The 13,436-nt window shown below is 37.3% G+C and overlaps 1 protein-coding gene across 2 annotated transcripts in view; it reads left to right on the forward strand.

Moving 5' to 3' along the window:
- The window catches only part of CMYA5 (cardiomyopathy associated 5), a 146,261-nt gene that overhangs the window by 88,341 nt on the left and 44,484 nt on the right, over positions 1-13,436 (forward strand). For both annotated transcript variants that reach the window (XM_044663303.1, XM_044663316.1), the window contains one exon: positions 7,635-7,782. In XM_044663303.1, the coding sequence (XP_044519238.1) occupies positions 7,635-7,782 (148 nt within the window). The remainder of the gene's footprint in view (positions 1-7,634; positions 7,783-13,436) is intronic.

Genomic DNA, 13,436 nt, shown 5'->3' on the forward strand with positions numbered 1-13,436 from the left:
CCCCCCCGCACTCCCCCCCCCATGGCCGATGCGCATTTCCACTAGTTTTGTCATGTGTCCTTGATCATGACCAATTTCCAAATTGTTGGTAGTTGCATTGGTGTGGTAGTTTCGAGTCCACACCCTCAATCATGTTGAAGTGGTTTTTTTTAATGGAATTCTTTCCGTGTCTTGCTAGTAGGTTTTATTGGCATTATACAATAATGCTGATGATTTTTATGAATGCACTTTACATTTTATAACTTTGCTAAAGATATTGTCAATTAATTTTTAAAATAATCTCAAAATAATGATAATTTTGTATTTTCTTTAGCTTTGTTCATTCTTTCATTTTCTCTTTTTGATCTTATTGCTAAAGCCAAGCTTTCTAGTACTCTGTCAAATAGAAGTTGTGTCATGACCATTCTTGTTTCATTCCTGATGTTACTGGAAGAGATTTAGGAGTAGGTGGTGACTCAGTGTATTGAGAGCCAGGCTTAGAGCATTTTTTATCATAAGTTCTTCAGAATTGTCCCGGATCATTTTATTACCAATAATAGCTGTCTATTACAGTTGATCATTCCACAATATTGCTATTACTGTGTACAATGTTTTCCTGGTTCTGCTTATTTCACTCTGCATCAATTCATGTAAGTCTTTCCAGTTTTTTCTGAAATCATACTGCTCATCATTCCTTACAGTGTAATAGTATTCCCTCACCATCATATACCACAATTTGTCTAGCCATTCCTCAATTGAGGGACATACCTTTAGTTTCCAAATCTTTGTGACCAAAAGAAAGCAGCTATAAATATTTTTGTACAAGTCCTTTTCTAATTTTAAAAATCTTTTTTTGGATATAGACCTAGTAGTGGTATTTTTTTTTTTTAAAAACCCTTACCTTCCATCTTGGAGTCAATGCTCTGTATTGGCTCCAAGGCAGAAGAGTGGTAAGGGTAGGCGATGGGGGTCAAGTGACTTGCCCAGGGTCACACAGCTGGGAAGTGTCCGAGATCAGATTTGAATCTAGGACCTCCAATCTCCAGGCCTGGGTTTCAATCCACTGAGCTACCCAGCTGCCCCCAAGTAGTGGTATTACTGGATCAAAGGATATGCATTCTTTTATAACCCTTTGGGCATAATTCTAAATTGCCCTCCAGAATAGTTGGATCGATCCACAACTCCACCAACAATGTATCCCAATTTTGTCACATCCTCTCCAACATTTACCACTTTACTGCCATATTGGCCAGTTTGGTTAGGTGTGAGGTGGTACCTCAGCGTTGTCTTAATTTGCACTTCTCTAATCAAGAGGTATTTAGAACATTTTTTTCATATGGTTATTGATAGATCTGAAAACTACTTGCTCATATCCTTTGACTATTTGTCAATTGACAAATGAGCTGGAGTCGTATAAATCTGACTTAGTTTTAAAATGTATTCAAGAAATTAGACCTTTATCAGAGAAATATGTCATCAATTTTCCCCCCTTGTTTGTTGCTTCCCTTCTAATCTTGGTTGCATTGGTTTTGTTTGTACAAAACCTTTTAAATTTAATATAATCAAAATTACTCATTTTATATCTTGTAATGTTTACTGTCTCTTGTTTGGTCATAAATTCTTCTCTTCTCCATAGATCTGACAAGTAAATTATTCTGTGTTCCCCTGATTTACTTATAATATCACTCTTTATGTTTAAATCATATACCTATTTTGACCTTATCTTGGTATAGAGTGTAAGATATTGATTTAAACCTAATTTTTGCCATACTGTTTTCCAATTTTCCCAGCAATTTTTTTTCAAAGAGTGAGTTCTTATCCCAAAAAACTAGGATCGCTAGGGTTGCCAACACTAGATAGCTAAGGTCATTTATCCCCAATCTATTCCATTGTTCTACCCTTCTATTTCTTAGCCAGTACCAGATTGTTTTGATGATTATTACTTTATAGGACAGTTTAAGATCTGGTACTGCTAGGCCACCATCCTTCACATTTAAAAAAAAATTAGTCCCCTTGATATTTTTTATCTTTTGTTCTTCAAGATGGATTTTGTTATTATTTTTTATACTTCTACAAAATAGCTTTTTGGTAGTTTGATTGGTATGATACTGAAGAAGTAAATTAATTTAGGTAGAATTGTCATTTTTACTATATTAGCTTGGCCTACACATGAGCAATTAATGTTTTTCCATTTGTTTAGATCTGACTTTATTTGTGTGAAGTGTTTTGGTTTTCTGTTCATATAATTCCCATGTTTGTCTTGGCAAGTAGATTCCCAAGTATTTTATATTGTTTGATTTTGAATGGAGTTTCTCTTTCTAACTCTTGTTGCTGGGTTTTGTTGGAAATATATAGAAATGCTGATGACTTATGTGGATTCATTTTGTATCCTGCAACTTTGCTAAAGTTATTAATTATTTAAACTAGTTTTTTTAGTTGATTTTCTAGAATTCCCTAAGTATGCCATCATATCATCTGCCTAGGGAGATCATTTAGTTTCCTCATTGCCTGCTTTAATTCCTTCAACTTCTTTTTCTTCTTCAATTGCTAAAGCTAGCATTTCTGGTGCAATATTAAATAATAGTGGTGATAACGGGCATTCTTGCTTTACTCTTGATCTTATTGGGAAGGCTTCTAAATTATCTCCATCGCAGATTATACTTGCTGATGATTTTATAAATACTTCTTAAAATTTTAAGGAAAGACCCTTTTATTCCTATGCTTTCTAGTGTTTTAAATAGGAATGGATATTGTCTTTTTGTGCATCTATTGAGATAATCATTTTTTTGTTAGATTATTGATATGGTCAATTATGCTGATAGTTTTCTTAAGATAAAACCATTCCTGGTATAAATTCTACCTGATCATAGTAAATAATCCTTGTGATATATTGTTGTAGTCTCTTTGCTAGTATTTTATTTAAGATTTTTGTATCAATGTTCATTAAGGAAATTGGTTTGTAATTTTCTTTCTCTATTTTTGATCTTCCTGGCTTAGGCATCAGCACCAAATTTGTGTCATAAAAAGTATTTGTTATGACTCCTTTGCTTGTGTTGCCAAATAGTTTACGTAGTATTGGGATTACTTGTTCTTTAAATGTTTTATAGAATTGACTTGTGAATCCATCTGGCCCTGGCGATTTTTTCTCAGGGAGTTCATTGATAGCTTGTTCAATTTCTTTTTCTGATATGGGATTATTTAAGTATTCTATTTCCACTTTTGTTAATCTAGGCAATTTATATTTTTGAAAATGTTCAGCTATTTCACCTAGATTATCAGATTTATTGTCACATAACTGGGCAAAATCGCTTTAATTTCTTCTTCATTAGATGTGAAATCACCCTTTTCAATTTTGATACTGGTAATTTGATTCTCTTCTTTCCTTTTTTCATCAAATTAACCAATGCTCTATTTTATTTGTTGGTTTTTAATAGAACCAACTCCTAGTCTTATTTATTAGTTCAATAGTTCTTTTACTTACAGTTTCATTAATTTCTCCTTTTATTTTTAAGATTTCTAATTTAGTCTTTAATTGCTTTTTTTTAGTTCATTTAAGGCATAGTAAATTTTGCTCCAACTCCTTGTTTAAACTGGGTGAGCCTTTATGTTTCAAGAGTTTTTCTGATAACAACATAATGTGTGATTCTGCTTTCCAATCCATTCTACTATCCTCTTCTATTTTATTGGTGAATTTATTTTATTCACAATAACAGGTTTGGTAGCTAATTTTGTATTCCCATCCATCCTATTCTCTTTTACTCTTTAATCTTTTTTCTTCCCCAACTCTTCTTTAACAATTTTTTTACTCTTTATTTCCTTTTAACCTCCTTTTCATGATCCCATTTCCAAACTTCAGGTTTCTTTTGCTAATGACTAATCCTCAACACTGAATCTACCATCCCTTTTGTATCTCTTTCATCTGGAAGAACAAAAGGTCAAGACTATCAAGGTAACTAATGAAAAAAGTGTGGAGGAAAGTAGCCTATTAATACCATATCTTAAACTGTACTACAAAGCAGCAAGCAACAAAACAATCTGTTCCTGGCTAAGAAATAGAATGGAAGATCAATGGAATAGATTAGATACATAGTATACAGGAGTAAATAACCTTAGGAATCTAGTGTTTGATAAACCCAAAGATCCCAGCTTTTGGAATAAGAACTCACCATTTAACAAAAACTGCTAGGAAAATTGTAAAAAACAGTATGGCAGAAGCTAGGTATAGACCAATATCTCACACCCTATACCAAGATAAGGTCAAAATGGATATATGATTTAGCTATAAAGGGTGATACTATAAGTAAAATAGAGTAGTTTATTTGTCAGAACTATGGAGAAGGGAAGAATTTATGACTAAATAAGATTTAGAGATTATTATCAGATGTAAAATGAATAATTTTGATTATATTGTCAGGAAGACCTGAGCTCAAATCTGCCTCAACACACTTAATATGCTTGGGACCCTGGTCAAGTCACTTAAACCCCTATTTTCTTCAGTTTAATTATATGCAAAATGGTAATAACAAAAGCACCTATTTCATAGGTTTGTTGTGTGTTATTATGTTTACAAGATCCATTGGAGAGACCAGTCTTCCTCTGGATCTCAGGGAGGAATGTGTTATTGGAAATTTTGTGCCTTCGAACTACATTTTCCAAGAGCCCACTGGCTTCCTGTTATTACGTGCTGACATAGATAGGGGGATATATTGTGAGGCTTGCGTGGCTGGGCCCTCTTTCCTTCCTATGGTGGCATGGTAGAGTGGGCTGTTTGAACAGCCTAAGCTAGCATGGCACATGGTTTCATTTTCTAGTGATTACCAATAAATCTTACAAAAACATTATTTTAAAGTTATTATTATATATTCATTTTAATTTTTACAATGAAAACAATCAGACAATAACTGGGATACCAAAGTTGCCTTTTCATAGTACAGTTTATCTACTTGAATGCCATATTATTTATCTATGAGGGGAAGAATGGCATGGTGCAGTGATGGTGAACCTTTTAGAGCCCAAGTGCCCAAACTGTCACATGTGAGCCCTCACCTTATCCCAGACAGGGGAGGGAAGAAGTGCTCCCATTGGGCTGCTGGGCAGAGGGGTGGGTGATGAGAGAAATGTCCTCAGGCACATGGAGGGAGGAGGGGAGCAACCCCCTCAGGCCCACTTTGGCAGGTATGCCATACGTTTCCCAATATGGGCATAGTCAATAGAAGCCTAGCCTTGGAGTCAGAAAGAGTTGGATTGAACTCTTGCCTCTGACCCATTCTAACTGTATAATTATGGGTAAGTCACTTAACCTCTCAATGTTCCAGGCAATTTTCTAAGATAGTGGTCTCCAAAACTGTTATATAAACATACATTCCCTTCTTTTCTTTTTGACTGACCTGTATTTCTTGAGGTCCCTCTCACTTTGGAGGTTACTATTTTTAAGATGATAAATTACAAATGAGTTGCTGACCTTCATTAGTGATGGGAGTTTCACTTCAAACTAGTGAAATCAAGTGCAGAACAAAAACAACAAAAGAGATTTATTATTATAACACTGTTAAAGTTTGAATGATTTGTGATTTTGGAAGTGAGGATATTCCTTCCATTGAGATATAACACAGAATTTCCATATCTTGTCATTCTGTGAGGGACTTGTCTTTTTTTTTTTCTTTAACTGTAAATCCTTTATAGAGGATTTATTTGCTGTACTAGAGACCATTGTTGTTTAGTCATTTTCACTCATCTATCTTTTTTTGTGATTTTTTTGGCAAAGATCCTAGTGTGGTTTGCCATTTCCATCTCCAGCTCATTTTATAGATGAGGAACAGAGGCAAACAGGGTTAAGTGACTTGCCCAGGATCACACAACTAGTATGTGTCTGAGGCCCAGAAAATGAGTTTCCCTGACTACAGGCTCAGAACTGCACCACCTAACTGCCCACCAGAGAGCATTACTTATTTTGTTTTGTTTTTTTTAATATATCAAGGTATTTCAGTGTGACTGCTTATAATTGCCCATCTGGTATCTCATTCTTGTTATGTAACCAGTTCCCCTAGCTAGCTCAACCAATCAATAAATATTTATTAAACATTTACTATGTACCAGGCACTGTACTTAGCATTCAATAGAGTGCTGAAGGCCTGGAGTCAGGAACATCTTGAGCTCAAATCTGGCTTGGACATTTACTAGCTGTGTGATCCTGATCAAGTCACTTAATTAGTGTGCCTGAGTTTAATGGGCATAATCATAACACTTATTTCCCAGGGTTGAGGATCAATTAAGATAATAATTGTAAAGTGCTTTGCAAAACTTAACAAATCCCAGGTATTATTATTCTTATTGGTCATGTACATCATAAAGGGCATTTTTAAATTTGACTTTTACTCGCAAACTATACTGCATGCTTTGGAGCCTACAGATACTCACCTTTCATTTCCCTAGAGTTCTTTGTCATTTTAATTCTTCTCAGCTCATCACAGTCCATGATTTTCACCTCTATGACATCATTAAAGAAAAAAAAAATCTGCATTTGGAGACAAGCATTTGAAATAGCTAGAGGTTTAAATCCTTAAAAGCGAAGCTCACTTTCCCTGCTACAATCTGTTCTGATCTCTTCCTGCTTAATTCTGAGCTCAGCTTGGCAAAATCCAACAGTAGCCCTTGTCCAAAGCAGGCAAATTGATAGACTCATTCCACAAGCTGTACTCCCTTCCCTCACCCCCAACTCCCCACGTGTCAGAGTCTGGGCAACCCGTATTTTTCATCCTCCTTGTGTTCTTTCCAAATTTTAAATGTTAACTCAATAAATCTTGGAGTTCAAAGGGCAAAAGATGATGAATAGTGCTGGAACTACTCAGGTCTGTATCACTTAAGAGCACCTTTACCCATGAATAAGTTCTTTACCTGGAAAGAAACTGTGGCTCCTTTTCGGCCTTCCCACCTTTCTCTTCCCTCAAGGCATGTAATTAGAAGGAAGCAATAGATACCAGGAAAATAGGCTGGACTTTAAGTTGAATTATTTTGCCCCAGTTAAATACGTAATGGAGTAGGGCAGCCGGGGCTCCAAGTTCTTCTGTCGATGCCTAAGGTGCTGGACTCAGGTAAGGTGGAGTAGATGATGGAGAGAAGCCTGACGGGAAAGGCAGGAAATCTAGATGCTTTGGGCAAGTTTTTCCTACTGGTCTCTTCCCCACGACCTCCAAGTGCCTCGTTGGGGCCCAACACTTTAAAGCTACTTATTTTCTGAGTAAAAACTTTGTGGCACGTTAACTCAGCACATATTTAAAAATTCCTCCTAAACTTTAGACACTTAACATACCTTCGGATCATTAGCAACATCTCTCTTAATTAGATACCCTGGACCCAATTAGCAAGAAATGTTAACCGAGTGACTGAGGGCACAGTGGGTTTGGTTCACGACTGAGGGAAAATAAAGGACTACCGCGGGACTGGTTTTGTAACCAATCATTTTAGTTATTAGCATATTAGTCATATTAGTTATTAGCGTTTGAGGAAATCTGGTGAGAAAAAATATGCTCATTAAAGCAATTTAGTGTTGTCAGGGGGATCAGCAATCTCTGCATCTTATGGTTTTATAGGCGTGTAATCGTCCCGGTGTTCATATTCCTGCTGACTTAGCCCGACTCCTGTTCCTATATTTGCAGCACCCTCCACCCCGATAATTAACGCCGAGGACTGCACAGTGTGTTGGAACACCGCCACCATACGATGGAGCTCCGCCAACCCAGGGGCTGCTGATGCCTACACCCTGGAGTACTGCAGGCAGCATTCTCCAGAGGGAGAGGGGCTCAGGTAAGTCCCGCCCTCCTTGCGCCAAGGGCATAGCCTGGAAAAAGGGGAGGGGGCCGTTGGGAGAATGTCCATTCAGGGGCGGCCATGGAAGTGACGTCCTCAAGATGCTGAACCTACAGGTCCTGTGCAACTACCTACATTTAAACTAGCAGGAAAAGGGGGCCGGGGAGTCCTTGGTTTTAAACCTCTCGAGTTCATTAAACTATCCCCTTGATTTGCAGCTGGAAAATTTTTGAATAAAATATCACTTCATCGATATGCCCAAAATTCTTAATAAAACACGAGCTTGAATGCAGAATCATAGCCCCCTTGTAAGAAATATAAACCTGATTTTAATAAAATTAAACATTCTTTTGGGGAGTATTTAACCTGAGCCAAGGGGAGGATTTTTGCATATTTTCTGCGCTTTTTATTAACTTCTGCAGGAGAATTACCTCCTGGCTCCAGATTCCAATAATAAGTTTATGCCTAGATGTAAATCTTGATGCCTATTTGTAAATATCAGTGATATAAAGAACTAATTACAAATAGATTTCCTCTAGGCACATATTTCTGACTTTCTACAGAGCAGTTGACATATCTTAAAATATTATCTTCTGGGAAGAAAATCTTTCTTTGAAGCTGACTTACATTAAAATTTTAAAATCTCAACCCAAGCTTATATAGTACCTATGTTATCCAGTAGACACTTGATAAGCAGAAACTGTTCAACTGAGGTGATTTTTTTCTCTGGGCCAGAATATATCTCCATGTTGTATAATTAGTATTTAGATCATTTTTAGAAACAGTCTTAAAAAAACCCCGCCATATTTTTCAAATATTTTGTCAGAATTGTGATAGTAAGGTAATAAAGGTGAGCAATTCCCCCCTCCCCTTAAAATGCTCATTTTCTGTCTTAGAATCGATACAAGTTATCTTTTCTAAGGCAGAAGAGTGGCAAGAATTAGGCAACTGGAGTTAAGTAACTTGCCCAGGGTCACACAACTAGGTAGTGTCTGAGGCAAGATTTGAAACCAGAATCTCCCATTGCCAGGCCTGGCTCTCTATCCACTGGGCCACTTAGCTACTTCAGCAAGTACTTGTAAAATAAGACCAATTTTTGTATCTTCATTATCTATGTTACTTATGAGAAGGTCATCTCTAGGGAGCCCCCACGAGGAAACATTTTCCACTAGTGGAATATGAGTGATTTTCTCAGAATCATAGAGCCAGTATATGTTGCAAAAAGGGTTTAAAGCATAGTAGTCTAGCTCTTTTTCACTCTGCTCTATTGCAGAGCAAATAATTTATTTAATTTATCGATGTTATTATATATGACATGTAATATATAAAATATATTATATGTTAATCTTTTCAAATATTTATTTATGTAGAAGATAAAATTTTGTTTAGTTTAATGCTAACCTCATTGGAGGAAGCTAGGTGGCACAATGATTAGAATGCTTGGACCTGGAGTCAGGAAGACCTGAGTTCAAATGTAGCCTCAGATACATACTATCTGTGTGAACTGGGACAAGTCACAACCTCTGTGTCAGTTTTCTCATCTGTCAAATGGGGATCTACCTCCCAAAATAGTTGTGAGGATCTAATGAGATAATATTTGTCAAACATTTGACATAGTATCTGGCACATAGCAGGTACTATATAATGTTCTAGTTGTTTTTATTATTATTTACTAATCTGATCAAATAGAATGGCAGAGTGGTATAGGTAATAGAAGGTTGATCTCAGAGCTGGGAAAAACTAGATTCAAGTCTTACACACAAGGGCCATGTGGCTTTGGGTAAACAATCCTCTCAGACTATAAGTTGCAGAGAATGTATAGACCCATATTGGTAGAAAAGGGCAGCTTGATGGCTCAGTGGATAAAAGCATAAGGTCTGAAGTCAGGAAGACTCACCTTGAGTTCATATCTGGCCATAGACATTTACTATCTGTGTGACCCTGGGCAAATCACTTCACCCTGTTTGCCTCAGTTTCCTCATCTGTAAAATGAGCTGTAAAAGGAAATGGCAAATCACTTCAGTCTCTTTGCCAAGTAAACCCCAAATGGGGACATGAAGACTCAGACAGTCCTGAACAACAACAATAACAAATATTGCTAGAGAAAGTTCCTTACTTGGAGCTCTTCATACCAGATTCTATTAAGTTCAGGCCCTATTCCCTATATTGATAAACATTTTAAAACTTTACTGTTTTTTTTAAGTTCTTGCTAAGAACAATCTGAATATTAACTATAGAACACGGAGGTGTATTCCTGGCAAGAGAAAGAAAAAAAAATCACCTTAGTCGATCATTTACTCATGAGACCTCCATGAGGTTAGATGGAGAGTTTTTTTGTTTTGTTTAATTTTTTTCATAAAGAAGAGTTTATAGATCTGTATATACATACACATTCATGGCACAGGGAATAAAGAGCCAGCCTCAGAGTAGGGAAGATGAGTTCAAGTCCTACCTCTGACACATACTGGCTGTGCAACCTTGGGCAAGTCACTTGTAAGAAAAAGCTCATTAGCATTTGCAGAAATGTCTTCACCAGAAGCTTCCCATGTGGATGAAATCACAAGTCTGGTCCTATAATATTATATCTAAATACAGAGTGTCCCCAAAGGCCTTTGGAACGCTTTACTATATTTACATATATTTGCACATATAATATACATATATCAATATGTATATCAGTAAATATTTTCAAGTGCTCACTGTGCACCAGGCACTGTACTAAGCACTGGGGATTTAAAAAGAGGCAAAAGATAGTCCTTGAACCTGAAGGAGTTTACAATCAATTACACACACACACATATATACCCATTTATTTATTTATTTTAAGTAGCATAAAGTAGTTGAAAGCTCACTGGATTCGCTATGGGTGATTCTGCATTTTAATCTTAGTTATGCTACTTCTTACCAGGGCAGTGTAAGAAAACTCTCTTACAAAGGGTAAATCAGAAAGGGAAACCTGGGGAAGGTGTTACTGTGGTTAGCCAAGAGTGTTGATTAGCTAACCCTCAGGGCAACCCTAACTGACTGATGGCGGAGTTAATGGCTTCTCCCTTCTGGCCCCCTTCACCTTTACAAAAGATTATCTGACTGCATTTATTTAACTAAAGTTGATTTAATAACAAGTCTTAAAGGGAAGGGGATCAGGATTGAGGGAAATAGGGATTGTCCTCAACCTTAAGCACAGATTGGGTTTCAAGTCTCTCTCAGATTTGAGCTGAGCCCAGGGCTCACAGGCATATGGAGGTTTTCTTTCTTCCTATTCTATACTATATATCTATGTTAGTTTTCTTAAGTTCAAAGTCTTTAGCAGTGGATAGCAAGAGGAAAAGAGATTCTGACCCTCAGAGCTGGTTTATCCTGTCTCTTCAGGCTAATGCCCTAAAGACAGGCCAATCAGCCTCCTTCAAATCCTTTGTTCAATGGCACAATCCACAGGAATCCAGGTAGAGAAAATAGTTGGGAAAATCCCAGGAATAGAGGTAGTTTCTATCCTGAGAGGCAGAGAGAGCCCCCTCCAGTCTCGAGGTCCAGGGCAGAGAGTTCCCAGGGAGCAACTGTCACCCTCTCAAGTCTCTCCCCTCCCCCTTCCAACTGCCTTCATTGTCAATCAATCCTCTCTCCAATATTCCAAACCCTTTCTGTACAATTTTTCTGCAGTGGGGACTGTGGGCAAATAATTTTCTCTCTCCGAGCCTCTGTTTTTACTCTTGTAAAATGAAGTGCTTGAATTTGATGATCTGTAATCTTATGTCTAGCTCTGAATACAATGATCCTAAGACTCTATCTTGAGCCTGATTAATTAATTAAAATACATGGAATAATGCAGTATTTCATGTTACAAACATGAAAAAAAATCTGACATTTTGTCAGCTGGCAATCCATTTATGGTTTAGTAGATAAGTCCCAAGGAATTGTTTGATGTACCTAGTGTTAAAGTAACTTGTACAAAGTTTTAAGACAGGATTTGAACCCATATCTTCCAGGCTCCAAAACCAGCATTCTACTCAATATAACAAGATGTCCTCCAATCATTAAAAAACAAAAAACAAAACAAAACAACTGTTATTTTCTGTCTTAGTAACAACTCTAAAACAAGAAGGATAAGGGATAGGCAAATGGTGTTAAGCTACTTGCCCAGGTTCACACAGCTAGGATGTATCTAGGTCAGTTTGAACTGAGGTCCAAGACGGAAGTCTTTCCCCTGAACTACTGAGCTACCCCTGGATTCATCTTAAGAAGTAATAATTGTAGGTGGTTTCAATGGTAAATTATGTTTGATGAAATGATAATCAAGGGATTGGATAGGCAGTTTGAAGGAGTCAAGGAATGGTTTGAAAGGGTGTTATGGTAGGGCTGAAGTTCAGCAGAGTATAGAAAACAACACCTCTATTCATGTGATATCTTCCTGGAGAGGTGGCATGGACAAGGGGCATCAGTGCTCAAATGAAGTTTCCATGTGAAACCTGCCAAGGTGAAAACCTCTAGCAGTGTTAGGGAGGCCTGGAATTCACCTCTGGGATGATCTTGTGTTGCTATAGAAACCATCAATCAGAACTGGAAGAGTCTCAGAGCAACCACCTACATCTATCACTCTCAGGCAAAATCTCTGAAAAATCCCTAGAGGAACAGGGTTGAGGATAGAGGACGGGATTGCCTCTGGGGCAAGGGGGGATTTGAAGAAGACACTGTGAAGCATCTCATCTCTTTCCAATATTTGCTGAAGTAACATTGGCCAGGTGGGGCAACACCCACATGGGACAAAGTCCAGAAAATGTTCCTGATATTAGGTAATACTTATATGCCCATGGGAGTCTGGGCTACCTTCTAGATTATAAATTATATTGTTATAGGGAAGAGAAAGAAATAAAGAGAAAAAGAAAGGAAGGAAGGAAGAAAGAAAGAAGTTTTTAAATGGAAATCCTCCCTCTTTTAGGGTAGTGAAAACAGATTTGCTCCTAACCAGGCCCAGAGAGAGCTTTGTAAGCACTTACCTACTGGGTGGAGTGAAATGAACTTTTACTCACTATACATTTACTAAGTGCTGTTAAAAGAAAGATGGATTCCAGTGTTGTTAATGCCAAAGATGACAGACACATTCAGAAATACCAACAGAGACAGAGGAAAGAGAAAGACAGAGACAAAGGCAGAGAAAGAGCCAGAGAGAAAAAGGCAGAGAAAATGATAGAGACAGAAACAGATTTATAGACATTCAGAGACATAAAGAGACCAACAGAGACAGAGATGTATGGAGATTCAGAGACACAGGAAGCAATAGAAATGAGAGACATGGAAACAGAAAATCAGAGATAAAGAAAGAGAGATAGAGACAGAGAAAGGCAGAGAGATAAAATTAGAGACAGAGATTCATAGACACACATACAGAGTAAGATGGAGAGAGAGAACCATTATGAAGGAACTTGTTTTCCAAGTTATCACTCAACAGAAGTTGAATTGTCTTTATTTCAGCAACCTGGCAGCTTAAAGCTGCAAACTCACCTTCCTTTGTCTTTCAGAAACTTCTGGTGTTTCTATGTGATCAAAGCCATTAAAACCCTCAGTGGTTAATGGCATATACGTACATACACACACACACACACACACACACACACACACACACACACACACACACACACACACATATATATATATAT

Source organism: Gracilinanus agilis, chromosome 1, assembly GCF_016433145.1.
Source record: "Gracilinanus agilis isolate LMUSP501 chromosome 1, AgileGrace, whole genome shotgun sequence".
Lineage (NCBI taxonomy): Eukaryota > Metazoa > Chordata > Mammalia > Didelphimorphia > Didelphidae > Gracilinanus > Gracilinanus agilis.